The 27,890-nt window shown below is 38.7% G+C and overlaps 1 protein-coding gene and 1 long non-coding RNA gene across 13 annotated transcripts in view; one reads left to right on the top strand and one right to left on the bottom strand.

Annotated features, from left to right (window-relative positions):
- The window catches only part of MYO1B (myosin IB), a 198,985-nt gene that overhangs the window by 131,423 nt on the left and 39,672 nt on the right, over positions 1-27,890 (top strand). For all 12 annotated transcript variants that reach the window (XM_086348680.1, XM_086348642.1, XM_086348660.1 and 9 more), the window contains 7 exons: positions 6,531-6,629; positions 9,007-9,110; positions 10,658-10,805; positions 11,081-11,199; positions 16,487-16,573; positions 17,373-17,438; positions 27,362-27,466. In XM_086348680.1, the coding sequence (XP_086204806.1) occupies positions 6,531-6,629; positions 9,007-9,110; positions 10,658-10,805; positions 11,081-11,199; positions 16,487-16,573; positions 17,373-17,438; positions 27,362-27,466 (728 nt within the window). The remainder of the gene's footprint in view (positions 1-6,530; positions 6,630-9,006; positions 9,111-10,657; positions 10,806-11,080; positions 11,200-16,486; positions 16,574-17,372; positions 17,439-27,361; positions 27,467-27,890) is intronic.
- On the bottom strand, positions 8,643-14,355 carry LOC147378120 (uncharacterized). Its single transcript, XR_015144759.1, has 2 exons — positions 14,217-14,355; positions 8,643-8,792 (listed from the first exon to the last, which is right to left on the bottom strand). It is a non-coding gene; the product is annotated as an uncharacterized LOC147378120 (long non-coding RNA).

The following is a 27,890-nucleotide window of genomic DNA, read 5'->3' as shown; positions in this document are numbered from 1 at the left end:
TTCTTTTACATTTCTTTTGAATTTTTGATGCAATTAATTTATGTGCTATCTCATGGCTTGCTGTTTAGTCCATATGTATGGCGCACTCATGCCATTTTGTAGCATATGGAATATAATTTTACTCTTTTTAAGTTGTTTGAGATTTATAGCTTTTTTTCTTCCTTTTACATTATACCTTTGGCTTAATTGATGATGAGTGGGTGACTGGGAGCAGAACTGCTTGTTACAACACTTCCTAAAGGAAACTTGAATCTGCTTTGTTTTTGGTGTGTATGTGTGTGTGTGTGTGTGTGTGTGTGTGTGTTATGTATTGAGGTGGAATTGGGGACTTTCCTGTACATGAATCAGTTCTCAACAGCTAATGACTATTCAAGGTCTGTTTTTATAAATAAATAGGGTCTGTTTGTAATCTGTCTTCTTTAGAGTCAAAATTCATCAAAATCTGATGTACTGAGGCAGTACATCACCTAGTTTATAATTCAAGGCTGGGCTTTTTTAGCACTTTGACATTTAATAGCCCTCCAGAAGACAGAAATAATCCACCATTGGTTGTGAAGTATCTGTAGCAATAAAGCTGAAATTTCAGAGAGCAATTCTGTTCCTCTGTAATGGATGGCTTTATATAAAAGTAGATGCTTTGTCTCATTTTTACTTTGGTATTCTTTCTTATATAAAAATATGTTTACCATGAAAAGAAAAGACTGCATGTTTATCATGAAATAAGACTACATACAATACGATAGAAGAAATCAGATGTTCACATATGTCTAAATTAACCTCAGATTAAGAAATGAATTGGGATTTATTAGAATAGTGTGTATAATAATAAGATATTGTGGACTAGATATTTCATTAATTTTATTTCAGGGTCGGGCATCAAATTTTAGATTCCGATACATAGACACATGAGTAATTTTTCAGTTATTAGATAAATTTTAAATTTGTATTAGAAAAAAATCCGTGGTGAAAATGCATACGTGCTATATATATGGAACCAGATTCTAGCAAAAAACCCATAGTTAATCAGGTAGATAATAAGGCACATTTTCTTAGGGTTTCAAACCCCAAATTGGTTTTTTATGTGTAGACACTGAGAGCCCTTTAACAACTTTTAATGCAACATGTCCAACTATCTTTGGTACTGATTTATCACTTTAGGATTCTGACTTTTGAGTTAGAACTTTAAGCTGATTTCTTGAAAATGCTGCGTGGAGGTGGAGATATGGGAAAAAACTATCATACCAGGTGTTTTAGGGCTTGCAAAGTCTGGGACATGTAGCCACACAGAGGTCTGTGTGAGACCCGGGCTGAAAGAGAGCCCTGGAGTGAGCACCCATGTCTGCTTTCTTTTAGTATAATACGTGGGCACAGGGAGTGATTTGTAAGAAGATATTTGCCCCATCTTTTTTACTTTAAAGCTTGTCTTTAGTGAAACTTCCTAATTGTCAATCTTGAGGGTAATGTTTTATATTTCCAAAAATACACTGTAGAGTTGATTTTAGAATATATACCCCAATGTATGAACAAACATTTGTTCATAATCCAAGTTTTTCATTGAAATTACCATCAGTTATGCCCAGTAAATCACTGGTTATTTGACATTTTTTCTTCAGGGATGGTGATCCATGGCAGCAGAGTCCATATGGAGATAAATGTTGTTACTTAGGTGGCAGGTCCTTAATTACTGCTAACTGTATCATTTCGCATTAGGGAAGGGACATAGATCCATTGGAAAAGCCGTGTGTGTGTGTGTGTGTGTGTTTGTGCACGTGTGTGCGTGCATGCACTTGCATTTGCTCTGTCATGTCCGACTCTTTGTGACCATATGGTCTGTAGCCCACCAGGCTTCTCTGCCCATGGAATTTTCCAGGCAAGAATAGTGGAGTGGGTTGCCATTTCCTATTCCAGGGGATCTTCCTGACCCAGGGATTGAACCTGTGTCTCTTGTGTCTCCTCCATTGGTAGGCAGATTCTTTACCACTGTGCCACCTGGGAAGTCCTCAGTGCCACTCACTTTTTTCTAGTGTGTATCTGTGGAGAGGAGCAGGGCTCATTGTCATTCCTGCCATACAAGCAAAACAGGCAAAGCTGATTCTTCTATAAGCTTTAATCAAGATCTTGGACCATTTCTTTTTCTTTTCTGTCCAGGAAGAGAGATTATATGTCAAGTAAAGAAACTTTGATCCTGCTATCTAATCCTTTAACTGTTATACTCCAAGTAATGCGAAATTTTTTTCTTCTTTGAAACCACTACTTGTTCTTTTATTCCTTGGCTTATTAAAAGACTTTCTTTTTTAACAGGTGCAAACATGGACATTTTACTTCTTTCATTTCTTGTGCCTTAGGGAGGTTGTCTCAGTGCCAGGCACATGTATCAGCTATGAACTAGCAAGTAATTAGTCAAAACTAAGAAAGCCCCTCAATTGGTCTGGTGCTGTTAATAGTCAGGTGTCAGTGTCATGGTGGAGTCAGGGGGGAAGTTCTGATTCCAGAATTTCTTTGTCCCTTCCCATTGCTTTTCCCCTTTAGAATGTCTTCATAGGTTTCTTTCTTCCCTTTAAACTTAAATTTATATCAGATATCAAATGGGCTTCCCTAGTGGCTCAGACAGTAAAGAATCTGCCTGCAGAGCAGGAGACGTGAATTTGGTCCCTGAGTTAGGAAGATTCCCTGGAGAAGGGATTGGCTACCCACTCCAGTATTCTTGCCTGGGAAATCCCATGGACAGAAGAGCCTGGTGGGCGATGGTCCATGGGGTCGTAAAGAGTCAGACACAACTGAGTGATGAACACTTTCACTTATATCAAATTTAATATGAACTTAGATTTGTGTCTTGAGGGAGGAATGTAGCTTCACTGGAATATATGGAATATATGGAGATTATTTTACTGTTTCTCTATTAAATATCTGGTGTATCCTGTACTCCTTTTTATTAAGTCTTGTTAGCAGAGGTGCAGTCTTGTTAGCAGTGGTAGCAGAAGCATCTAAAACAAAAGAGGAGGCCGTGGCAGTGTTTTGCTTTGCCTTAAGTCAGGGTCATACTTAAATAAATTTAAATGTTCAGGTGGCAAATCCTTAGAGTGAATTGAATTTATTTGAGTAATTATTTGATATGGCTTCATGCTGTTAGGTTATGTTGGTGCACGCACATTTAAAAAATAGAATAGGGAATGGCTTTAAGCACTAGTAAATTATTTGGGAGCAAACATTTTCCTGATTACTTTTCTGCCTCGAAGCTTATAACTTAAAGAAAAGTCATAAAGAAATAAGCTCTGGGATAATCGACATAGCATTTTACGTGGTAAAACCCTTAACTGCTTTGTAGTAAAAGGCTCTCACTTTGTGATCAAGTTGCTTAGGTGAAGTCAAACATTTTTTGTGAAGAATAGTCTCAGCCTTTCCAAGTGTTTATGGATTTAGCGTTCTGTTTGAAAGAAAATTATAAAGCGCATAAGCAGGATACCTTAGTCTCCTAAAGCTTTGCATTCTGGCTCTGTCGCTTAGTAACAATGTGTTGCCTCGTTTTCTCATCTACAATATGGGGCTTGTAAAATCAACTTCAGAGGAGGTATGATAATAAATGAAAAGTATTGAATGCGGAGCAAAAGGTCAGTGAAAGTTTCCTTGTACTTCCCCTCCTGCACTTTTTCTTTTAAACTCAGGTTGTATTATGTTTCAGATTTGAATGTGATAGTGATCACTGATTATATCAGGATGTGTGGTACAAGGAGTATACTGGCCAGCATTCCTTTCCACACTGCATAAGCGGATATCATTCATTAACTTGGTGACTCTTATCTGCTGAATCATACAACCATCACTGTTTCTAAGCTCCCCATTGTGTGTGAGCATTTGTTCAAATGTGCCAAACGTGAGGCTGGCCGTGTTGCTGTTGCACAGCGTGTCCCTGTCACGGGCTCTGAAGTTGATTTCGTGTCTTGAAGTAAGTGGTACAGTTTGCTTGTGGAGTGTAACTGGGTGAGTGGCACTGAACAGTTGTTCGTCATCATCATTGAGGTGCCCCGTGAGGCGAGGGCATCATAGTGGGATTCTTGGTGCTATGGGGAGAGCCTGGGTTTTGCAGGCTTTCACAGGTGAAGGACACATGGTCATTCTGCCTTTCTCATCCCCACCTTCTGCTGTCTCTCTCAAGGGTGTTGGCAGCCCACCTTAGACAAAGCTGCTGCCCTTGGTTTGAGTGGTGAGAGTGATTGAGACAGCTGTAGGTGTGACAGTTGTAGGTCCAGAGGAAGAAGGTCTTCAGGGGTGTAGTCGGTGCTGGGCTCATCCCAGGTAATTCTGTCATATGGTGGGTGAGCAGTAAGTGAGCTTCATGAAAGGATGAAGTAAACTGGAGCATTTGTTTCTGTTTTTCATGTAGGTACTTTCTTCTAGGCTTGAGGAATTAGGATTAGTTAGTGTCTCAATGCGGAGAAGGCAATGGCACCCCACTCCAGTACTCTTGCCTGGAAAATCCCATGGATGGAGCAGCCTGGTAGGCTGTAGTCCATTGGGTCGCTAAGAGTCGGACACGACTGAACGACTTCACTTCACTTTTCACTTTCATGCATTGGAGAAGGAAATGGCAACCCACTCCAGTGTTCTTGCCTGGAGAATCCCAGGGACAGGGGAGCCTGGTGGGCTGCCGTCTCTGGGGTCGCACAGAGTTGGACATGACTGAAGAGACTTAGCAGCAGCAGCAGTGTCTCAGTGAAGACTCTACCCAGGCACTGAGTTCTTTCTTCTAAAACTGTGCTGGTACTCTTAGGACCCCAGAGGAGCTTGGTCCATGATGAGTGCCATCATATATTTTTATCCTTACCTGTTTTGTTTATTCTGTCTGCTGCCTTGGATGTCAGTATTTATTGATTGAAATGTTCAGTCCTTAGACAGGAGGACTATTACACAATCCTTTTTTGAATTTTATCTCACTTGTGCTTTTCAGTTTCAGTTTTTTTTGGCTAAATATGAAGTCTTCAGTACTCTCCATCTGTGATTTGAGGGCATTTGCAGTTGTCCAAGTCAAGTAAGAGCTGAAGATGAAATCTCTGCAGCATCTTGTTCTTAATAATTTTTGTATTTACATGTTTTTGTTCTTTCTGTCAACTTTATGTATCCTCTTAACCTATCTCTTCATTCTTACAAATGGCCTCATGTATTTGGAACACCCTAGGACGTCCCTGTTCATTGAATCTACACTTTTTAACTCTCCCTAAACTCCTCCTCTTGTGCTGGTAAGGTTTCCAGAAATATGAGTTAAGAAGTTCAGGGAAAAGTCCCTGTGAAATTGCACACTGTACTCTCCGTTACTAATTTTTTGGATAATGTTTAGATTTCAGTCTGATGGTAAATCGAATGTGTCTGTTCTCTAGAATTAGTGCTCAATAATGGGATCACTGATGCATAATTTTATAAGTAAATTTGGCCTTTGACCACAGAATCCAGACCCTCTTTTATATTGCTGGTCAGTGATAAACAGGACTCTAGGTAGGAATATTCTCTGCAGTTGTACTTTGCCACTCTCTGTTTCTGCCACAGTGGTGCCTTTCTGGTTGGCTTGCTGGTATTCATCCCTTCTTTTCTCCCTGTCTGCCTCCCTCCCTTCCTGAAAATTTGATAATGTGTCAATTACAGCATGAAAAAATTATCCAGCATCAAGGAAAGTATACTGTCAGATAACACCAGATTCCATTAAATGAGAACCACCTTTCATTCTTTAAGACTTCAAGAGATCAAAGAGGTTTGCTTCTCTTATGCCAGGTAGCACTGGGGTCAGATGGCTTGATTTCAAATCTTTCTTAAGCACTTGAACTGTCAGTTTTTTCATCTGTGAAGTTATACCTTACAAAATGATGAGGAGGATTCAATGAAATAATGTCTATAAAGCACATAGCATAAAATATCAAAAATATTTAATTTGTTATCATTATAACTCTTCAGTGAATTCTTAACTAAATGGCTGCATTTCCTTACTTGGACTTGTAATACTACATATTGAAGAACCTAATGTCATCAGGTTGCACTAGTGGTAAAGAACCCTCCTGCTGATTCAGGAGATGCAGGAAACTTGGGTTTGATCCCTGGATGGAAAGATCCTCTGGAGGGGATCTTTGGCATTCATGGCTAGAGAATCCCATGGACAGAGGAGCCTGGCAGGCTACAGTCCATAGGACTGCAAGGAGTTGGACATGACTGAAGCAACTTAGCATGCATGCAGTGTCATCATATATAAAATCAAGAGAATATTATTATAAAAGCTGTGTTGTCTTTAATCAGCTTGTTGATTGTATTGTTGAACTTATTTTGCATATTCACTATTGTTCAACTGGAAGCTGGTTTGTTTAATTTAGTGGTTCTAGATAGAGTTGTGCTTCTTCCTGAAAGTAGAACTGAAAATGTAGCTTCTGTTATTACTTTATTAGTACAAAACAGAAAATGAAAAAGAAAGTTGAGGGGGAAGAGAAAGAAGCACAGTGTATATGAAAGTGAGATTAATGCTGTATTATGCTTTTGATTCTTTTTCTCTTTAGATCTTTTAGAGAAATCTCGAGTTGTTAAGCAGCCAAGAGGCGAAAGAAACTTCCATGTGTTTTATCAGCTGCTTTCTGGTGCCTCTGAAGAGCTTCTCAGTAAGTCCCTGTTTCTGTGTTTTAATTTAATTTTTACTGTTGCAGCATCCAAAGAAGAAGTGTCCCTTATGATTTTCCTCTTTTTCTCTTAAAATTTTTCCATGATTCCACTTGAAGGGAAGAACACGATGGGTTGGCTTCTACCGCCTTGCAGTCTTTGGTATCTGTCTCTGTAGTACCTCACCAGGTACTGGAACATGTCTCAGATGCGTTGCTAAAAGAGCTAAAAGTTGGGGGAAGGACTTATTATCAATAAAAAAAAAATAAAATGGAAGACTATAATTTGTGTTTCAGATGTGTTGCTAAAAGAGCTAAAAATTGGGGGAGAGGCTCATTATCTATTAAAAAAAAAACAAAATGGAAGAATATAATTAGTCCACTTGGAGAGAAGTTAGCAGGGAGCAGTAGATGAGTATAATCATATAAAAACATACTACTCAGTGACAATTTAAAAATAGTGGAAAAGACATTTGCAACTGATACAAGAGATAAAAATATGACCTTTAGATATTTTAGAGAACTATTATAAGTCCATCAGGAGAGTATCCAGTAGTCAGTAACTAAGTGATGAAAAGTTTTGAACAAATAGTTTAAACAAAAAGAGCTACGGAAAATCAACACACTTGGGGAAAAAATTACCCTCATACTCAGTTCAGTTCAGTCGCTCAGTCATGTCCGATGCTTTGCGATCCTGTGGACTGCAGCACGCCAGGCCTCCCTGTCTATCACCAACTCCCGAAGTTTACTCAAACTCAAGTCCATTGAGTTGGTGATGCCATCCAACCATCTCATCCTCTGTCATCCCCTTCTCCTCCCACCTTCAGCCTTTCCCAGCACCAGGGTCTTTTCCAATGAGTCAGTTCTTCATATCAGGTGGCCAAAGTATTGGAGTTTCAGCTTCAATATCAGTCCGTTCAATGACTGTTCAGGACTGATTTCCTTTAGGATGGACTGGTTGGATCTCCGTGCAGTCCAAGGGACTCTCAAGAGTCTTCTCCAACACCACAGTTCAAAAGCATCAATTCTTCGGCACTCAGCCATCTTCACAGTCCAGCTCTCACATCCATACGTGATTACTAGAAAAACCATAGCCTTGACTAGTTGGACCTTTGTTGACAAAGTAATGTCTCTGCTTTTTAATATGCTGTCTAGGTTGGTCATAACTTTTCTTCCAAGGAGCAAGCATCTTTTAATTTCATGGCTGCAATCACCATCTGTAGTGATTTTGGAGCCCAAAAAAATGAAGTCTGTCACTGTTTCCACTGTTTCCCCATCTATTTGCCATGAAGTGATGGGACCAGATGCCATGATCTTCGTTTTCTGAATGTTGAGTTTTAAGCCAACTTTTTCATTCTCCTTTTTTACTTTCATCAAGAGGTTCTTTAGTCCTTCTTCACTTTCTGCCATAAGGGTGGTGTCATCTGCATATCTGAGGTTATTGATATTTCTCCTGGCAATCTTGATTCCAGCTTGTGCTTCATCCAGCCTGGCATTTCTCATGATGTACTCTGCATATAAGTTAAATAGGCAGGATGACAGTATACAGCCCTGACATATTCCTTTCCTAATTTGGAACCTGTTGATCCATGTCCAGTTCTAACTGTTGCTTCCTGACCTGCATGCAGATTTCTCAGGAGGCAGGTCAGGTGGTCTGGTATTCTCATCTCTTGAAGAATTTTCCACAGTTTGTTGTGATCCCCACAGTCAAAGGCTTTGGCATAGTCAATAAAGCAGAAGTAGATGTTAATTATCAATAAATGTAAATTGAAGCAGCACTGAAGTAGCCCCTGCACATGTATTAGCTAAAGTTATTGAAGAGGATAAAGCTGGCAGAGTTGTCAGGACTGATCGATCTGTCTAGAGCTTCTGAGTATCACTTCAAAGTGAGGACTTTTTCCTGGGGGACTAGTTGGCAAAGCAGAAGAAGTCATAAAATGATCAGACTTTGCTGCCCAGGCACACCACTTTTTGGATTACATCCCAATGGAATCATTCAAAAGAATCCAAAAAATATTTTGTGTGAAGACATTAATCACTGGCTTTTATTTATTATAACAAACTGGAGAAAATCCAAGTGTCCAACAGTGGGAGAATCACTAGGCAGACATCATATGTTATAAGGAAACAGCGCATTGAAGATAAATATCCAAATATGGAAAGGGCCTGCAAAAAAAAAAGTTTGAAATATGTACACATGATAAAGCTGATTTTGGTCAAGTACTATTACTTATATATTTGAGTTGATACCATTTATTTCTGTTCTTTTGGTTCAATGCATAGTATGAAAGTCTTTTATCTGAAGGGTTAAAGGAATGAGATGTTAAAGATGATTAGATTTATTGAAGTAACTTATCAACTCGTATGTGTGATTCAATAGATAAGCTTAAACTTGAGCGGGATTTCAGCAGATATAACTACCTGAGTCTGGACTCGGCCAAAGTTAATGGAGTGGATGATGCAGCAAATTTCAGAACCGTTAGGGTAAGATGTAATGCTTTTATTACTCTTTAAAATGGGTAATGTTATATTGCTCAATCAGAATTGTTAAAGTTTGGACTTTTCTTTGATTCCTAACTCATGCTCCCAAAGGTTTTATAATTATAGAATTTATTGTATTTTTATTAGTTTGATATTTTACTAGCTCAATAGTCATACGGTATTGAGAAGGCCAGGCTTCATTGGAGCATGCAATTTTACTGTTTATCAAAAGGAGCTTTCTTATCTATTTTGGGGTTTGACTTTTTATATTGTACTGAAATTCCAAATGTATTTATAACCAATGCTCAGTAGTTAATTTCCACATGTGAAAACTGTCCTACAATTATGTTAAGTCAAATCTATTTTTCAGACAGAAAGTCATGTTTATATATAGTTTTTGAAAAATCCTCCATAAAACAGAATAATTAGCATTTGTGTTCATTAGAAAAAAAAATTATTTTAAATTAAATTCTGCTTTCTATGTTTCTGAGGCACTTGGAAAGTTGCTTCTATTAGGAAATGATCCTGCTAACTGTTATTTACTTCCAGATGATACAGCTGCAATAGTGGCAGGGGTGGGCATAGGCTGGATTATAGATAAAATAAGATTGGAATCAGTTCATCTTTAGGGATGAGTGAATATAACATGTGGTTCTTTTCCTGCTCTCTAGACTTGTGTATGTTTGAAATTTCTAGAATGATAAATCTTATAGTACTCCCATTGCTGTGTAACCTAGTCATTATAAATAAATAGGTAGATTGACTGGGGTGGGGGGAAGTAAATAAGTAAGCAAGCAAACTGGGCTGTTCTCCAAAAAGAAAACGTTTCTTGAGAGTATCATTTTTTCTAAGTTGTCTGAACAGCCTCATATGGAAGCCTGTTGATCCCTGGTCATGATTTTAAGTTTGGGACCAGTTCTGTGATTACTTTGCTTGGCAAATCATTGGCACACAATAAAAATTTATGACTGGACGAATGTTCCTTATTACCCATAGTTCCTGGAATTGAGCACTTCACCTTTGCAAACCACAGTTTTTCTCATATGTAAAATAAATGAGGAGGTTTTTTGGTCGGGGATTACGTAAGGTTTTTTGCTTGGTTTTGTTTCTAGCAGCAGAACACCAGTATGAAAACACACACGCACACAGCTGCTGACACACACACGCGCACGCACACACACACACACACACACAGAGCTGCTGTGGTTGGAATTGGAGTGGGAACCGAGGGCTCAGCTCTCCACCTTCTCTCCCTCTATCTTCCTCTTTGCCACAGCCCATGAAATACCCCAGGGCTCCTTGAATCAGAATTTGAAACCACTGAGCAAGATAGAGCCCCTCATTGGTGCTAATTCAGTTCATTCATTGTTAGGTTGGCCACAAAGTTCGTTCAGATTTTTCCGTATGATGTTAGTTTTGCCTTTTGGAAAGTTTACTCTGGGACACTTTGTCTTTTTGATTTTTTTTCAGAGGGGAGTCTGTTTTATGATTTTTTTTTTTTTAAATAATAGAGAACTGCAGACAGAAAACAGTTGCTTTTTCTCCCCTAGAATGCCATGCAGATTGTGGGTTTCATGGACCATGAAGCTGAGTCTGTGTTGGAGGTGGTGGCTGCGGTGTTGAAGCTGGGGAACATTGAGTTCAAGCCTGAATCGCGAGTGAATGGCTTAGATGAAAGCAAGATCAAAGATAAAAATGGTAAGTCAGTGGAGGACGGGCCCTGTTGAGCAAAACTGACTTTGAACTTCTGCCCAGTTTTTAATGTAGAAAGTAAAACTTACTTTGAGTTGAAAAAACTTTCTAGTGAAACCGAGCAGAAATGTAATTACAGCTCAGTCTGAAGTCTTTTAATTTATATATTTTACACTGATTGATTTGAAAATGATTTAGAAAGAACGCTGTAAGCCTTGAAAGTGATTGATTATTAGCAGCAGATATGCAGTAACTCTTTGTGACCATTCCCCCTACAACAGAGTTAAAAGAAATTTGCGAGCTGACCGGCATTGACCAGTCAGTTCTAGAGCGAGCTTTCAGCTTCCGAACGGTTGAGGCCAAGCAAGAGAAAGTTTCAACTACACTGAATGTGGCTCAGGTGGGTGAAACATAATGTCTAGAAGGGAGTTTTTAAAGTCTTCAGAATCTTGTATAAGTGGAAACAAAAATTTTATTTTTCAGACTATTATCCTGTCGTATTATATTCTAGGCATTGTTTTAGGCACTAGGGGTACAGAGTAAACTAAACACACAAAGATCCCTGCCTTTGTGGAGCTTAAAATTTTGTCAGGAGGAGCCAGACAAAGCAGTAGACCTAGAAAATTCATATAGCAAGCTAGCCGGTGATAAGTGCAATGGACAGAGAAGAAAGTAGAGCAGAGTAAGGGAGACCCATAGTGTTCAGGGCAGAGGGGTTGAGTGAGCTGAGAAATAGCTGGAGAGTTGTGAGCACAGGTGGTATGATCTGCCTTGTAAGGGGTCGTTCTGGCTGCAGTATAGACAGCAGAGTGTAAGGGACAGAGGGTGTCTTAGTCACTTTGGCTGCTTTAACAGAATACTGTATTCTCTTTAAACAAAAACAGTTATTTTTCACAGTTCTTGAGGCTGGAAGGCTGAGATTAGAGTGCCAACATAGTCGAATTTGTGCTGAGGGCCCTCTTCCTTATATACAGACACCTGCCTACTTACTGTGTCCTCACATGGCAGAGAGAAGGAGTGAGCAAATGTGAGCTTTGGTGTCTTCATCCCTTTTTAAGGGTACCGGTCCCATTATGGGGACTCCAGCCTCACCACCACATCTAAATCTAACTGCCTTTTAAAGGCCCCTACCTCCAAATACCGTCACACTGGGGCTTCAACATATGGATTTGGGGGAGGGGGTTACACATTCATAACTCAGGGGAGTGCGCAGTTGTGTGCTAACCCAGAGTCGATAGTGGCTTTTGAACCAGATGGCGGCAGTGGAATGAGAAGTATATTTTGAAAGGGGATGCAATAAGATTTGCTGATGCGTTGATATGTGTGAGATGAAAGACAGAGAAGAGTCAAGGGTGACTCCCAACATTTTTGGCCCAAGCACCATTATTGATTTGGAGAAGACAGTGGGGGGAAGCTGGCTGTGGTTAAATGACCAGATTGGCTTCCCTGCCTTTCTTACTGTTCACCCTCCACCCTCCACACTTAGGCCAGTGGAGTCTTTCTAAGACACAAGTCTGAGTTGCTTATGTCTTTTCTCCTTTGGTTCAAGGATGGATGAACAGATGTATTCCAGCATGCTTGTATATGTAGGAGCTTGTATAGACCTTTTCAATATAAACCCTTTGTTCTATGGCTTAGACACTGTCCCACCAGTCACTGTTGATCTGGGCTAGAATGAAACGGTTAACTCAGGATTTTTCCCACTCAGGCCTGTTCTGTCTAGCTGTATTTTCATCCTCCTTGTAAGTAGCCTTAAGCATCTGCAAGACATAGAGTGGGCTTAGTCTGTCTCTCTACTGCTCTGAGCTAGACTTTCTTACTAACCCAAAACACATACATGCTTTTAGCTTTCTTTCAACATTGATTTCTTACTTAAGATGAGCAGTTTTGACTATGAAAATACTATAGCTTTATAATTATGTAAATTTGAGGTGTAACAATCCCTTTCTAGCTAGAACTGCTATGTGTCCTTCTTCCTAAGTTACTACTACTGCTACGGTGTCTGTCCTTGTCCACCTCACTCGTTCAAAGTCAGATGGTGAGTCACTTGCCTCATCAAGAAAAATTGGTTGAGAGCCCACACAGCGGAAGCCTCCGGGTAGACCATTAGTAGGGACATAAGAACATGATTTCTGAGCCAGTCTTTGAATGATTAGATGTATAAAGAATAGACGAAATGGTATTTCAAAAAGAAAAGTGTGAGAGGAGCCAGGTTTGGCGTACATAGTAGAAAAGAGTTGATCAGGCTTGGTTAAGGCTATAAATATGTAAAGAGGATTCAGAGCTACATGGCTAGAAATGATGTCAGAGCGGATTGTGTGCAACAGCGGTTCTCCAACTTGAGGGTGCATGAGAATCACCTGGAGGCTTTCTTAGACACGGTTTGCAGGTCATACCCCCTGCAGTGTTTGGTTCAGTAGGTCTGAGGTAGGATGGGAGAATTTGCATTTCTAACAAATTCCCAGTTGCTGCTGCTGCTGCTACTGTCCATCCCGAGGTCCCATTTTGAGAATATTTCAACAGAGTGGGGATGGTGAAGTATATAGTGATGCGGTGAGAAAACATCTGTTTAAGAGGCCCTTTAGGAATATTTCATATATATTATATATATATATGGAATATATATGGATGTATTTCTGTCTTTTTAGTGTGTGTTTTATTCTTGCATTTTAATGATCCTGTACAGAAATCAGACCCAGGTGCCTCTTACATTTATAATTTTGGGTCACCTTGCATTACAGGGTAAAACTTTCCCCCATTCTTTTAACCATTGACATAAAAAATTGGCTTGAGATCTCAGATTATTCAGCTTCTTATTCTAGTTTTTTTATTGTTGTTGTAGGATTCATGGAGTTTGTTTCCACCAGTCTTATGGCCTAAAAGATTTTTATTCCTACAAGATGTGATTTGTTTTATTACCTTTTCCTCATAACTTCAATTCTTGGGCCCCATTATCATCTTTACTGCTCTATGCCTCATTTTCCCCAAGGCATTTAGATCTTTCCCCAGATGGAATGACTAATATTGAAATAACAGAAACTCAAGACAGAGTTATTATTCAGCTTCTACCACATACTTGCGCCTTGGCTCCCAGAGTCCCTGTCATCTGACCCTAAATGACTTCTCCCAGTTTATTCCCTGATAGTTCTCTAAATGCCATACTCATTTCTACCTGGGGTCTTTGCTCCTGCTTATCCATGTAATTGCTAATTCCTTCTGCTGTCTAGATGGTCCTTGAATTGTACCTCATCTAGGAAGCCTTCTGCAATCATAAAGCTCCGATTATTCCTTTTCTGAACTTGTTTTTCTCCTGCAAACTCCTTTAGAACTTGCCCTTTGATTGTTTGACCTCCTATATTCCTCTCTAAGCTCCCGGAAGGTGGGCCCCATGCCATGCATCTCTGTGTCTCCACTTACCCTACTGTCCTGGGTCACTCCTGATACTGGACATCATCTTGGAAGCAGATTCCTCCTGGGGTTTTTCTCTAAGAGCTTCATCAACTGCAGAAACAGTCATGTCATTTGTGCTTAGAATCTGAGATGGCGAGTCTGTGCGCTCGGCGTCTTCCCTTATTTCTACACACCTTACTCACGATCCTTATATGGGAATAATCCGTCCTTTGGAGGATGTTACTGTGGAGATGAGGTGGCAGCAGTCAGACCCAAGAAACTACAGGTAGCAAACTGACATCCGTGAGGCCAGATACAGCTCAGTAGGTGTACTTTATTTGATGAATATTTGAGGAAATTGTGGTTTTGGCTTATTTGTTTTTGGCTTGTGTTAGCTTGCTTTTTAAATTTTGAAGTTGAGTTCCTTTAACCTGGAATGCAGTTTCCATCTCACTTGGACCCCACTATTTCCCATTGATTTCTATTGTGCAGTCCCTAAAAGCATCTGAGTTTGAGACTTCTAAATAAGTTTTTGAGCAAAACAAGGACGATTAAGATTGTCAGTGGTTATACTTTAAAAAATAAAAGCAGTTTACCAGAATAAGTTGTCAGTATTCATTCAGTTGCATACTGAAACAGTGGTTTGTTTATAGCAAATTGCATACGGTTAGGAGAGCTGGATGATGTGATGATGAAATAGGGTCTGTTTATAAATAAGTAGTGTTTGGAAATGACTCGAACTTATAAGAAGAAAGGGGAAAGGATTAAGAAAGAATTATCTAGGTTTATGAGGCCATAGAAGAGGACAAGGACACTTCAAAATACACCTGCAGACTATGTGCCAAGCACTGTTCTAGGCACTTAAATTATCTATTTAAAAAAAAAAAAAAACAAAACAGAACAAAACCTAGAAGAAAGGGTATTGGAGAAAGACCAGTCTTCTAAATTAAACATTCTGTCTTTGTGTCAGCATTTTATAAACATTTTCTTCTGTGGAATTATTCCCTCTGCCTCCCAGCCCCCACCCCATGTATAGTATCGGACAGTCAGGCTTTATTTTTTTACCAACGTCTAGGTGAATTTTCTAACCCATATTGAAGTAGCTGCCTGAGACTTAGGGAGATGGGTTTGGGATTAGCATGGAAGTATCAGATAAAGGGAAAAGGTACTCTCTTCCCAGCTGTAGTATAGTTACCATGGAGTGAGTCTGTTATTAAAGTTGTCACACTTCATTTAAAGAAGAATTGTAGAGAAAGAATGTTCACATAATCTAGTATATTGTGTTCTTTATAAAATAAAAATGATTCACTTGAACTGTAATGCCCAACTTTCTGTTTATAAACAATGGAGTACACACATATGTCTAGTATTAAAAACAGCAACAGAACCTCTTCTTTCCTGGGGCCTATTTCTTCCTGGGCTCCTGCTCCCCGTTTCCAGGCCTGTCCGCAGAGCAATGGTATCAGACGTATCACTAGTACTCCTGCACACCCTTGGCAGCCTGGATGTTTGCTTAGGGTCTGTTAGGTCTCCTGACCAAACCCAACTTTCTCCAACCTTTGTATTCTAAATCAAGGTCAGAGAGACGTCCATGTCTTCTACCTATTCTTTGTTAAGTAGCTGTGAACAGCTTTCAAACAGACAACCAAGTGAAAGCACTTTATTTTTATTATACAAAGTATTATCCAACAACATGTTGTTACACTGCCTATTACAAAAGTTTTTTTAAATGCTCAAAAGACTGATTGATGAAAAATAATTAGAGAGCTCATCAGTCAAAACCATTTTCAGTATATTTCCTTTGAGTTTCCTACATCTAATAGTTAAAAAAATAGTTGTTATTATAATAAATGTATACTTTTTATTATCACAAAGCACAATAGGAATTTTTCATTTCATTATCTGATTTTTATAACAATCATTCTGTGATGGCTGTGTAACTTCCCTTCCACCAGGTGCTTATTTATTTGTTTTACTATGCTTCTGTTGTTGGACATCTAAATTGCCTGTGATTTGTCTCTGTTCTATTAACACTGAGATGAATGTCCTTGTGGAGAAAGCCTTTGCAGTGTTTAAAATTAATTTCCTGGGATGCAAAAAAGTATAATAACTGGGTATAAGCCATTTTCCCAGTTTTCTTAATGGCTTGACTGTTCATCCAGAGTACAATAAAAATGCTCTGAAAAGAAATTTGAAATAAAAGAGTTTTCAATATCATTTTAAAAGATCTTCATTATTTTATTGAAATTAAGCATTGTGGTAATTGTGGGTATTGAGTTTTTCTTTCTTTTTAATAGGCTTATTATGCCCGTGATGCTCTGGCTAAAAACCTCTACAGCAGGTTGTTTTCATGGCTGGTAAATCGAATCAATGAAAGCATTAAGGTACTGAATCTCTATAAACAGATAAATAAATAATTGTAATAAGTGGTATGAAGAATATAAACATTACGTTAAGGATATTTTAATTTTATAATCAGGTAATTGATTAGCACTTACCGAGATTGTTCCTTGAAAAGCATTTACCTTGCTTAGGATTGAAATTTGTCAGCAGTTCTGTTTTGTTTTGCATGCATGTTATGAGAAATCTCACCAGTGAATAGTCTAATGGTATTTGCAGAGTTACTGCAGAAGAGAGCATCCTGGGTCCTGGCTGTGACTCATCTGGTGACTAGTTATGCACACTTGGCTGCAGAGGTCACTGGATCAGTCTAGCTATAATATGTTCTTCAGGAAAATGAGAGTATTGGACTAGATGGTTTTGAGTCTCTTTTTTTATAATTAAGCATCTAATATAGCACCTGATAAAGCATAATGATTCCTTCTTTAAATCATCTATTATTAAAATTTTATAATCATATAAAATGATTATCATTTTATAATCAAAATAATCATCTATTATTAAAATTATATAAATTAAAATTTATATAATTAAAATATAAAATTAAATATAAGAAAAAGAAATTAAGAAAGACTTTAAATACTAAATTTGTTTAGAGTTTTCAAATAAACACTTTCAAATATAAACTGGCTTTCCTCTTTCATGTGTTTTAAAAAAACCTAAATTCTATTCTTCTAGGCCTGAGACACAATTAACTTGTAATCTATGTCTATAGTCCTTGTTATGCTTTTAGTGTTATATGTAATGCTTAAATTAACCCTTCAATTTGAAACTATTTTTAAGGCACAGACAAAAGTGAGAAAGAAAGTCATGGGTGTTTTGGACATTTATGGCTTCGAAATTTTTGAGGTGAGCTGCTTATTATTGTTATTATTATCTTTATTTTGTGAAACAATTGGAGATTAAATCATGTATTCTATAGACAGCATTTAAGATAATTAATATGACTCAATCTACAAATAACTTTTGTAAAGATGTAACAGTTGTATGTGTGTGTGTATGTGTTAAGAGCTGAGATCCAATATTTTGGAGACTGTGCTGTTTTCTTGTATTAGTATTTGACTTTTGAAATTGCAAATTCAGAATTCTTACTGTGAAATTCCTAACAAAGTATATAGACGTTATGTCTGTAGTTATTAATATTTGTTCATTTGTAGGTTGCTTGAAAATCAGATAGGATGGTGCCGTAAAAAGAGCCAGAAATGGGAGAGCCAGAGGCTGGCTGTGGCCTGGCCAGAGCTGGTTACTTCATCTCTGTAGGACTCAGGCAGAGAGTGTCTGCATTATGTGCTTTGTTGGGTCTTATCCAGGTCTCATCCAACTGTAATCTTATGACTTCTGCTGCAAAGATTGAAAGAAATTTTTAGCTAAAAGTTCATAATGAAATTTTTTAAAAGACTCCATGTTCATTGCAAGTTAAATATTTAAACATGATAGACTTATATTAGAATTTCGTATTTACCCCCTTGCTAACTTTGGCATTTAGAAGCTGTTTTAAGGACCTGATGGCAACCCACTCCAGTGTTCTTGCCTGGAGAATCCCAGGGACGGGGGAGCCTGGTGGGCTGCCATCTCTGGGGTCGCACAGAGTTGGACACGACTGAAGCGACTTAGCAGCAGCAGTAGCAGCAGCAGGCATCCTTAAAGGACTCTCACTTAAAGTGAGACCTAAAGGAGCCTTACTTTTAGGACTGGTATTTTAGTTTGGTTCAGGAAAAATAATGAGTAGATCTTAACTCTCCCCACCAGTAATTTGTGAATTCCTTTAAACAACGAGGCCCTACCCAGAGTGACCACCCGAAGAATTTACATGTTCCAAGTATCAGCGTCACAGGGTCACAAAAGACATCAGCTCGCTTCCTGCAGCTCAGCCAGGCCTTTCTAGTAAATGCCTTTTTCTTACAACATTGACTTTGGGGATCATGCCTTCTCCTTGCTTTATCATGTTCCATATTTAACAGCTAGAGGGAAATAATCATTGAGAACTGTCGATATGCAAGAATTGTAGTGTTATGTACATTGTCTGATTTAATTGCCACAATAGTCTCATGGAGTGGCTGCTATTATTTCTCCTTTTATAAAAAAAGCAGCAGCAGCAGAGCTTTGAAGGTCAAGTAACTATCCCAAGGTTATGTGGCTACTATATGTCAGACTCAGGACCTAAATCTTAGGCCTCTTTGATAAATAATTTAAAAAGGCCTTCTACTGGGCTTTTCTTTACTTTTCTCCCCAAACTCACATGTTCCCAGTATCTGGAGACAAAGAAAAAACCCAAATGCTTTAAGTCTCTGAAATGCTCCCTATTTCTACACCTTTGTCATCATGCTAAGCTCCTGGGCATTGTAGGGCGCCTTCCCAGGGTTCATCTGTGTGCTGGTAAAAGAATGCAGGGGACCTTTGTGCTTCCTGCTGCCCTTGAAGACTGCCCTTCAGCACAGTGTTTGCTTATATTGGTGTCCTTTTAGCAGACTCTGAAAAGGAGAGCTCCTGGTCCCTTAGTAAGAGGAAGAATTTGGTATTTGTGCATGAGAAGGATTGCCTGAGTAGACTCAGAAGTCATGGTGCTAAAATTAATTTCTTTCCAGCAAAACCTCAGGTTACTGTCACTTGATGGGCACTAAATGTCAAGTCATTCTTCACCATTGGCAGGGAAAGTGGTTTCTTACCTAGCACATTGCTTATCTTCATTTAGATGGTTTCATGTGCAGGGCAAAAGTGGAGATGTCACTAGAAAGTTAGAAAAAAACTCTATTCATTGATATTTCTCAAATCAAATTAATTTTATTATTGCTTTGGCAGAAAAAATTCATTGATCCTTGTCAATGGGCGAGTGTTTAGTGTCCTGTCACAGTACATGGATCCTTTTTTTAAATAAGATAGTGGAGTCACGATAGAACACTGGGTTGGCTTCATCTTCCAGTAAGCTCTAATTAGCCTTGGGGAGACCTGCCGTGCCCTGTCCTCCTGAGTTAAACCTCATGAGCAGTTTGACCATGTGTAAGTGAGGGAGTCATTTTGCCAGGGTTTATTCAGTACCTCCAATGAGCCAGAATGCTGGTGGTAAGCAAGGCAAAGATGTTCCTTGCCTGCATGGAGCTTATGGTGTTGGTCCTAAGATGGAGAGTCTGTTGCTGGCTGAGGACACATCCTCTCTTTGGTAGGAAGCTCTAAGCAGGAAATTAGATTTCTTCTTTAAAATGTTTATTATAGACCTAATTCGGCTTCCCTGGTGGCACAGTGGTAAAGAATCTGCCTACCAATGCAGGAGACACAGATTCGATTCCTCAGTTAGGAAGATCCTTTGCTAAAGGAAATGGCAACCCACTCCAGTATTCTTGCCTGGAGAATTACGTGGGACAGAGGAGGCTGGTGGGCTACAATCCATGCGGGCACAAAGAGTCTGACACAATTTAGTGACTAAACCAACGAACAACAAACAAGCAGACCTAATCATAACAGAATTTAGATGTTCCAAGTGGAAACTTCCTGTAACTTAGCACAGATTGGAACACCCTTTAGCAATCCAGGAATATTCTTCATTTATGGTTAATTCAGGTTTTTCTACAAGCCTACCTTTCCGAACATGCTTTCCTTCTGCAAGTTTTATCACCATTTTTCTCAACGTTGTTATAGTTATGGACTTTCTGAAAATGCCTGGATTATGTTTCTAAATGCCTTCCTTTCTTCAGAAGAAAGTTCTGAAGTTCTCACGGCTAATTAGAGCTTACTGGAAGATGAAGGCAACCCAATGTTCTATCATGACTCCAGTTCAGTAGTTCTCAAACTTAGCTACACGTTGGACTCACCTGGGGAACTTTGGAAAATTCAACTATCCGGGCTGCACCCCAGACCAATAGATCAGAACTTTTGGGTGTGGGATCCAAGCAGCAGTATTTTCAAGCTCCCAGGTAATTCCAATGTGCCATCAAGGTTGCTCTTATAAACAGGAATCTTCAGTGTAAATTCCAAACGTATATGGGGTCCTTGCCATTTGACCTCTGCACTACATGCCCTGCCTCACCCACAGTTCATCTTAACATAAACCTAATCTGTGTGTATATAATGTTCCTAAAACCAAATCGGTTATATTTTACTCTTTTTAAACAGACCAGATCCAACCAGTCGTATGTCTACAGCAAATCTTATGATGTCCATAAAATCTTTAGAAGTTAATTTTCCTTCTCCATGCCGTAAATCAGTAAATGGGGACTCTCCCTGCCAATTTCTTGAGAGAATTAAGATTTGTTTTTCATTATAGTTAATTGTTCTCTCCATTTTCCTGTCTAAACCTTCTCAGTTAATCTTTCAGGCATCTTGATTTTTAACAATCTATGCATTAGTTCTTTTATAAATAAACTTATTTGGGGCAAAGGCAGAGAAGGGATTTGGTTGGGCTCTTTTAAGATACGTTTACCTCCTTTTTGATTCAGAATTAGAAAGTTTTTTGTTTTTTTTCTTTTAATGTATTCACACAAATACCCCAGATCCTATTATACATTTTTCTGGATTCTCAGCAAAATTGGAACATGTGGAAATGTCAGAGCTTATCAGGTTGAACACTAGGAACCCAGATTATTGAGGACGTAAAAGTATCATAAGCTCATGTGCAAGGGCTAAGAGGATGACCTAAGAAGAGGCATTAGAATCCGCATCAGTGCAAAAATGAAAATTTCAGTGATATTTTATACTCAAGTGAAAATAAACTCATAGAATGTAGAGAAAATTCTTTATTTTTTATTCAGTGAATTAAGGTCCTGCCTTTTGGAAAGCCCTGGGCATCACTTTAAAAATTGTACAGGACTAGAAGGAATTTTTTTAAATGTTTCTAATTCTGCCTCTTGACCCTACTGACAGTTCCCATGAGAATGTTTTTCAGCTGAGCTGTGGAAACCTTTCATTTACTTTGGTCTGTCTCTAAACGGAAGAGGGAAACTGATGCATTAAACCATGGGATGATGACACATGCGTTTGACTGCAAAACATTCCAGTCTCAGCTGGGTGAATGGCTCAGCCTTGCTGGCCACACGTGATCTGATGTTAGTTTGGAAAACAGATTAGTGGAACATTGATACCAAAATAAGGTGAAATGAATTAAAGTTCATTGAGGAGAAAAATCTAGCTATACATCCTGGTAGAATGTATTCAGTTTTGCAAAGGAAGAGAATTATAATCCAGACACTCCAAATCTTCACAATTCAGCTTGGATATTCTTATAACTGAAAACATGCCCTTAGATTTCTGAGGAATATTTATAGCATCTCCATAAAGTAGCAAATGCTATTCTTTAAAAAAAAAAAAAAAAGTGAAACTGAATTCAGAACAATGCTGGGCAATCTAAATTGATTCAATTCTTTTCTAAGTACTTATCTAATAGAGTGGACAGGTGGTTTACTGGGGAACTCTTGTTAGTGTCCTGTAGACCAAAGCAGGACAGCAGTGACTGAATATTTTACCTCTCATGTGACTGAGCTAGTTTTCCACAGGCCAAATGCTGTTATTTGCAATCAGGCATTCTTACTCATCTTGATCTCAGAACCTCATTGAAAGTGGCCATATATCATAAGGCCGTGATAGGCGAGGTGCTATGATAGTTTCAAATTAAAGAATCTAACTAATACCTGGGGAAATGTCAGTGTGAGACCAACTGGTAAGTTCATCTAATGATTATAGGATTTGTTTTCTAAAATACTTTTTAAAAGAAGATCGATTCTAGTTGCAGGGAACATCTTTTGTTCCAGCTTTTTGTATTTAATTTTGTCCTTTATATGCTGGAGAACTTATAGTTGAAGAGGAAGGAGATGATTGAAAGTAGATTTTAGAATGAAAATGGTGAGAATTAATATAGTTCATAATATGTATATGCTTGTTTGTCTGTTGTCGCTATAACTTTTTAAGTCAAAGCATATTTAAAAAGTATTTAAGAGAACTGAAATGCTGTTTTTCTAATATTGACCATATTCATATTTGAGTAGGTACTGGAAAGAAAAATGTTACATATTTAAAGGAAAGTTTTCTATAGCTTCAGTCAGTCAGTTTTGTGAGTGTCTTTTGAAAAGGAGAATCTTTAATGTTAAATGTTTCTCTCTTACTCTGAGGATTGTTTTTTTTTTTTACAAAGTTAATTTTCGGGGGTGGGGGGGGAGTGGTTCTTGATCTGGGGCCCACTTATTGACATTGTGATTTTTAAAAATGGATTGTTAAGTGCATTGTATTTTTCTGTAGGAAGAGCATTATAAATGGGGACTGCCCAGGGGTTTTCCACTGAGTAAACCTTTGCTAAGACCAACAGCACACTTTAAAGCAATAATACAGCCCAATTCCTAAAACAGTGTTGTTACAAAGTTTTAGAACTTTTAGATAAAAGTGCTATTTCATTTGTTATGCAAAAGACTCCATTGTATTTAAAGTATGGAACCCCCACCCAACCTGTTACATCCAAACTTTGACCTCAGATGAAAGTGTTGAGCTATGGGAAATATCGATTAAATATGTAATTAATAGTGCTTTTGCTGAAGTAAGTTATGATCTTTTGAATTAGAACTGCTCCCCTGTTTCATACATTTTCTGCATGCTAAGTTGCTTCAGTCATGTCTGACTCTTTGCAACACTATGGACTGTAGCCCCCCTAGGCTCCTTTGTCTGTGGGATTCTCCAGGCAAGAATACTGGGTGGGTTGCCATGCCCTTCTTCAGAGGATCTTCCTGACTCAGGGATCGAACCCATATCTCTTGTGTCTCCTGCATTGGCAGGTGGGTTAGTTCATCTGCAGACTCCTTCCCACCACCATCCTAATGATGGAGTTGAAGGAGCTACCTCATTTATTTTACATTTTCCTTTCAATGTTTATTATTTATAAGGAGTATAAGATTTAAATATCTGTCTTAAAGAGTAAAAGACATCATTAGCCTTCTTTGTTGCTGAGAATATACAAATATGATAACAGGCCAATATTTTTGATTGATCTTTCAAAATCACAAGTGGAAAGCTCATGGTTGACATGAGTAAAAACTGGCTATGAATTTTGGGAGTATGAAATTTTTTTTTTTTTTTATGTTGAAAGGCTGGGCTCAAACTCTAGAATTCTTAATAGAAGGCCTAGATTCTAAAATGTTGGTGTATTTTATATCTCTAAATCCAATGAGTGCTTACTACCCCAGTCTACACTTTGTAAACAGTGTAGAACGGTATAGAACCCAGACACTTTGCTGTTTACTTGTGTTTCTAGAGCAGTCCAACAAGGGTAAGGGTGGTTCTGAGCTTCATTTAAGGGGATTGTCTAATGGAAAATTCAGTATGTTCTTGTGCCAAGAGTTTTAGTGTTATCCTTCAGTCTTTAGGGATGAATGTGCTTTAGACAATGGAGAAAAATTCCATGCGTGGAGCATGGATAGAAAACTGGAGGGAGAGGAGGTGAGTCATTCATGAGAACATGCTCCTGCCTGCTTCCTCCTTTGGAGACTTTGATTCACAGGACTGTCGTGTACAAGAGAGAACCGGCGCAGGGATTGCTGGCCACCCGCAGTTCTCGACAAGCCAAAAAACATCCAAATTCCAAGCTGCTTTGGCGCCTACATATTCATGTGATGGTTCCTTGACCCAGTTTAGCTTTTATAAAGGGGAGCAGAAGAACCTGGTGATATTTAATGCTTATATAAATGAAAAAACTGAGTGTGTGCAAGTTGCACCTGTATGAACTAGTACCAGACTGTTCTTTAATTTTCTGCAAATTGTAAATTTTTGCAACTTACATTTAATGATTTGTGAAGTCTCATTTCCCCAAAATTTGGGACACTGTCAACAACCTAAACATTAATCACAGGAAATATGATTGCCTTCATTTTCAGTAGTAATGAATCACTCTTAGACAGTTCATGGCATGTTTGGGGTCCGTGAGGTAGGTTTGCGAAAAATGCGGGGTGTTTCTGTAGGAAGTAAGCTGGCTTGTGTCTTATTGACTGTGCTATTGATTTGGGGTTTTGTTCTATAAGCAGCAGGTTGAGGTCAGAATCAAGTTTTTGTTCTTAGGCTGTTTCCAGAACACTCTCCTATCCCTCTTGTTTGTATTTGAAGGGGACACAGCACGTGTACCACAGGGAGGGGTCGCTGTGGTGGGGAAAGGGGAGGGGCGCCCTGGATCTCAATGAACCTTTTCACTGTCTTGGTGACTTGCCAAATTTGTCCCCAAGTCTTTGAGTGAATATGTCAAACACATTTTATTTTTGCTGATAATTTAGCATTAGAAGTACCACATTCTAAAGCCTTAGGACTTCAAGCAGGATATATGACATATTATTTCAGGCAAACGGTTTTTATTCTGAGTAGCTCTCACCTAGCAGAACTCCAATTCAGATACCACATGTAGGGTAGGTATTGTGATCCTGTCTTTTGAGTTGATGGGACAGATGTCTTGATCTCGTTTTGTGCCAATCAGAAATATAGCCTGGATGATAAAATCTGTCATACGCACCAATAAATAACTGTCCATCAGTGTTTACTTTTAGAAGTTCATTGCAAATTGAGAACTGACTGCATTTTGTGTAATCTGTCCCTTTGTGCACCAGAATGCAGTAAGTATGACCTGTGTGCAGTGCTGGTCTGTTGCATGCGCCTGTGTTAATAGCTTCTCCAACTGTGTGAACTTTTTGCAGTAAATGGCCATTGATTAACTGTGTGTGGATATGAAGTATATTATAGAAGAACTTACAAAAAAGTCCATACAAGAACTTATAAAAATTAAGGGGAAATTTACTTTAGCTCAGATTTATGCCTTAGGTTGTATTGTGATTGTGAAGCTTTGCCTTGGTTCCTAACTCGCTTGTGTGTATTTATTTCATAGTCCTGTTCTGGAAGCATACCTCCAGCTGCTCCCAGCCACATACTGTGTCAAGGACACCAGTTGGTTCTCCCCTCCCTTCTTCTCATTAGTTAACATTTGAAAATTTAGCATAATTTTGTTTAAATAGCTCCGTGGGTACAAACCTGTTAAATTAAACAGAAAGGATTTACTCCGTGAATTTAAAAAAAAATTAAAAAAAAAAACAAAGATCTGCTCCTATAAATCACTAAAATTTTAATTTTATGTACAAGTGTTAATTTGGGGTAGTATACAGATATATTTTACCAAACTAGGAAAGCCAGGTTTTCTCATAAATGGCATTGTACAGATTATAATAAGGCATCTATTGGTATATCAGACCAACATCAGCTGCTAGTCAAATTGATTAAGCTCTGAGAATTGGAGCACTTGTTTTTTAAAACTTTACATGAAAATGAGTGCTGGGGAATGACCTTCATGTCCAGGACTATATTGATTGAATGTTCTGGTGATAATTGTGTGCCTTTTAAGTCAGAACTTTCAGGATTAAAAAAAAAAACAAACCCACAACTTTTATCTTCAACATTTAACACTGAAAGATTAATCAGTGATAATATATTTTATGTGTAGTTCATGGTTTAGAGTTTAAAATTTCCCAGGATTAATTACTTTACTAGTGATTAGAGATCCTTAGCCAACCTCTAGGTGCTCCCTCCCAGGTATCATTTTACAATTTGTCCTGGTTGAACTAAATTTGATTTTGAAAGATCAGCTTTCAAAAACCTATGACTTTTGATTTCATCATTTCTGGAGAGATTTGAAGGCAGCTGCTCAGTGTTCACAGAGAGTGGCGAACTTCAGTTCTGCCATTACGGGCGGCCCCTCTTAGCCTCGAGGCCAGGACTGTCCACTGCAGTGGGAGAAGAGTCAGCCGTGTGGCCACCATCTCTCACTCACTGCCACCGTGTCCTCTCTGTGCAAAGAGGACGAGAGAGTGAAAATCACAAACTTTATTTCCCAGAGATGCTTCTTTCTGAATGATGTGGTTCTTGGTGTTTTCATCCAACAGACATGCATTTTGTACCCTCTGTATGTAAAGCAATACATTAAGAGTTGCAGATTGTTCAGAAATGGTTTAAGAATGGATCTTTCTAGGCAGTAACTCTGCTGTGAAGAAGAAACTGCTGAGAATCATAAAAGTGATACATGTGTGACCCTTCTGAGAGGAGATGGTTTGTAGCTAGGAGATGATTTTGATGTACTGATTCCCTTAAGTCTGTACTTTGTGAGCCCTGCATTCATTTATTCACTCATCCAGGACACGATGAGTGCTTGTTCAGGTACAAGTTGCTGCAGGCATGGGCTTCCATTAGTGAGCAAGAGATGTGTGCTCAACCCTTTTGAAATGTAAAATCCAGTGACACGGATGAGTATGAAACTAATCAAAGGTGTGAATACACATGTACATGCTTATATACACATAACATGATTTTTCACAAGTGCTGGTATGTAAGAGTCAGAATGAGGGATATGACCCTGGGTCGGGGAGTAAGAGCTCTTTCAGAAAGAATTTCTTGAGCTCCAGAGTTTCACCTGAGAATGGAAGACAGTACTTGGATGACCGAGATGAAGAATCTCACTGTTTCTTTGATGATCTTCTGGGGGGAATGTATTTACTTTTCATTTTTACCATGCGTGGGCTGCTTATTTGTCAACTAAAATTCTTCATTCTCTATAAGCTGCATAACTTGTGTATCCTTCATTCATTCACTTGACTTGTGAATCATTCCTCGCGTGCCTTCAGTGTGCCAGCCTCTGTCCGGGAGCTGTGTGCTGGGCCGCGGTTAGGTCTGCAAGAGTGTGTGACGTTTCTCGTGGAGTGAGATGTTAGAGCTGCATTGTCGTGAGAGCGCTGCTGGCATGCTTTATAAGGCTGTCTTCATTTTTCTCCACATAGGACAACAGCTTTGAGCAGTTCATTATCAATTACTGTAATGAAAAGCTGCAACAAATCTTCATTGAGCTGACTCTTAAAGAAGAGCAAGAGGAGTATATACGGGAGGTAATGTTGAAAAAAGTTTTTAAGTATTCCTTTTTTAACTCATAATACAAATTCTGGTTTCAGAAGACTATTCAGACATGACCTTACAATCAGATGTATCAAGTACCTTTTTAAAGCCTGTTTGTTACGACATCTGAGCTGACTGGGAACTTCTTTGCTGTGGGTGCAGGACAGTGCTCAGCACATAGTAGGTGCTCAGTGGACATCAGTTGACGGACTTGAGTCTCACGGGATTCCAGTGCAGTGCAGTAAAATAGTACCCTGTTAAGAAACTAGTCTGAGATGATTGAACGGAAAAACAGTGGTACATCTGTACAAGGCCCTAATACTCAGCAATGAGAAGGAACAAACAAGTGATACACACAAGAGTGTGAAGGAGTCTCAGATGCATTTTGCTAAATGAAAAATGCCAGATTCAAAGGCT

The sequence above is a fragment of the Bos grunniens genome, chromosome 2, assembly GCF_055505025.1.
Source record: "Bos grunniens cultivar Pamir isolate PY7600 chromosome 2, Bosgru_T2T1.0, whole genome shotgun sequence".
Classification (NCBI taxonomy): Eukaryota; Metazoa; Chordata; class Mammalia; order Artiodactyla; family Bovidae; genus Bos; species Bos grunniens.
Note: the sequence above shows the minus strand (reverse complement) of the source record. Positions and strands in the feature narration are given on the sequence as shown.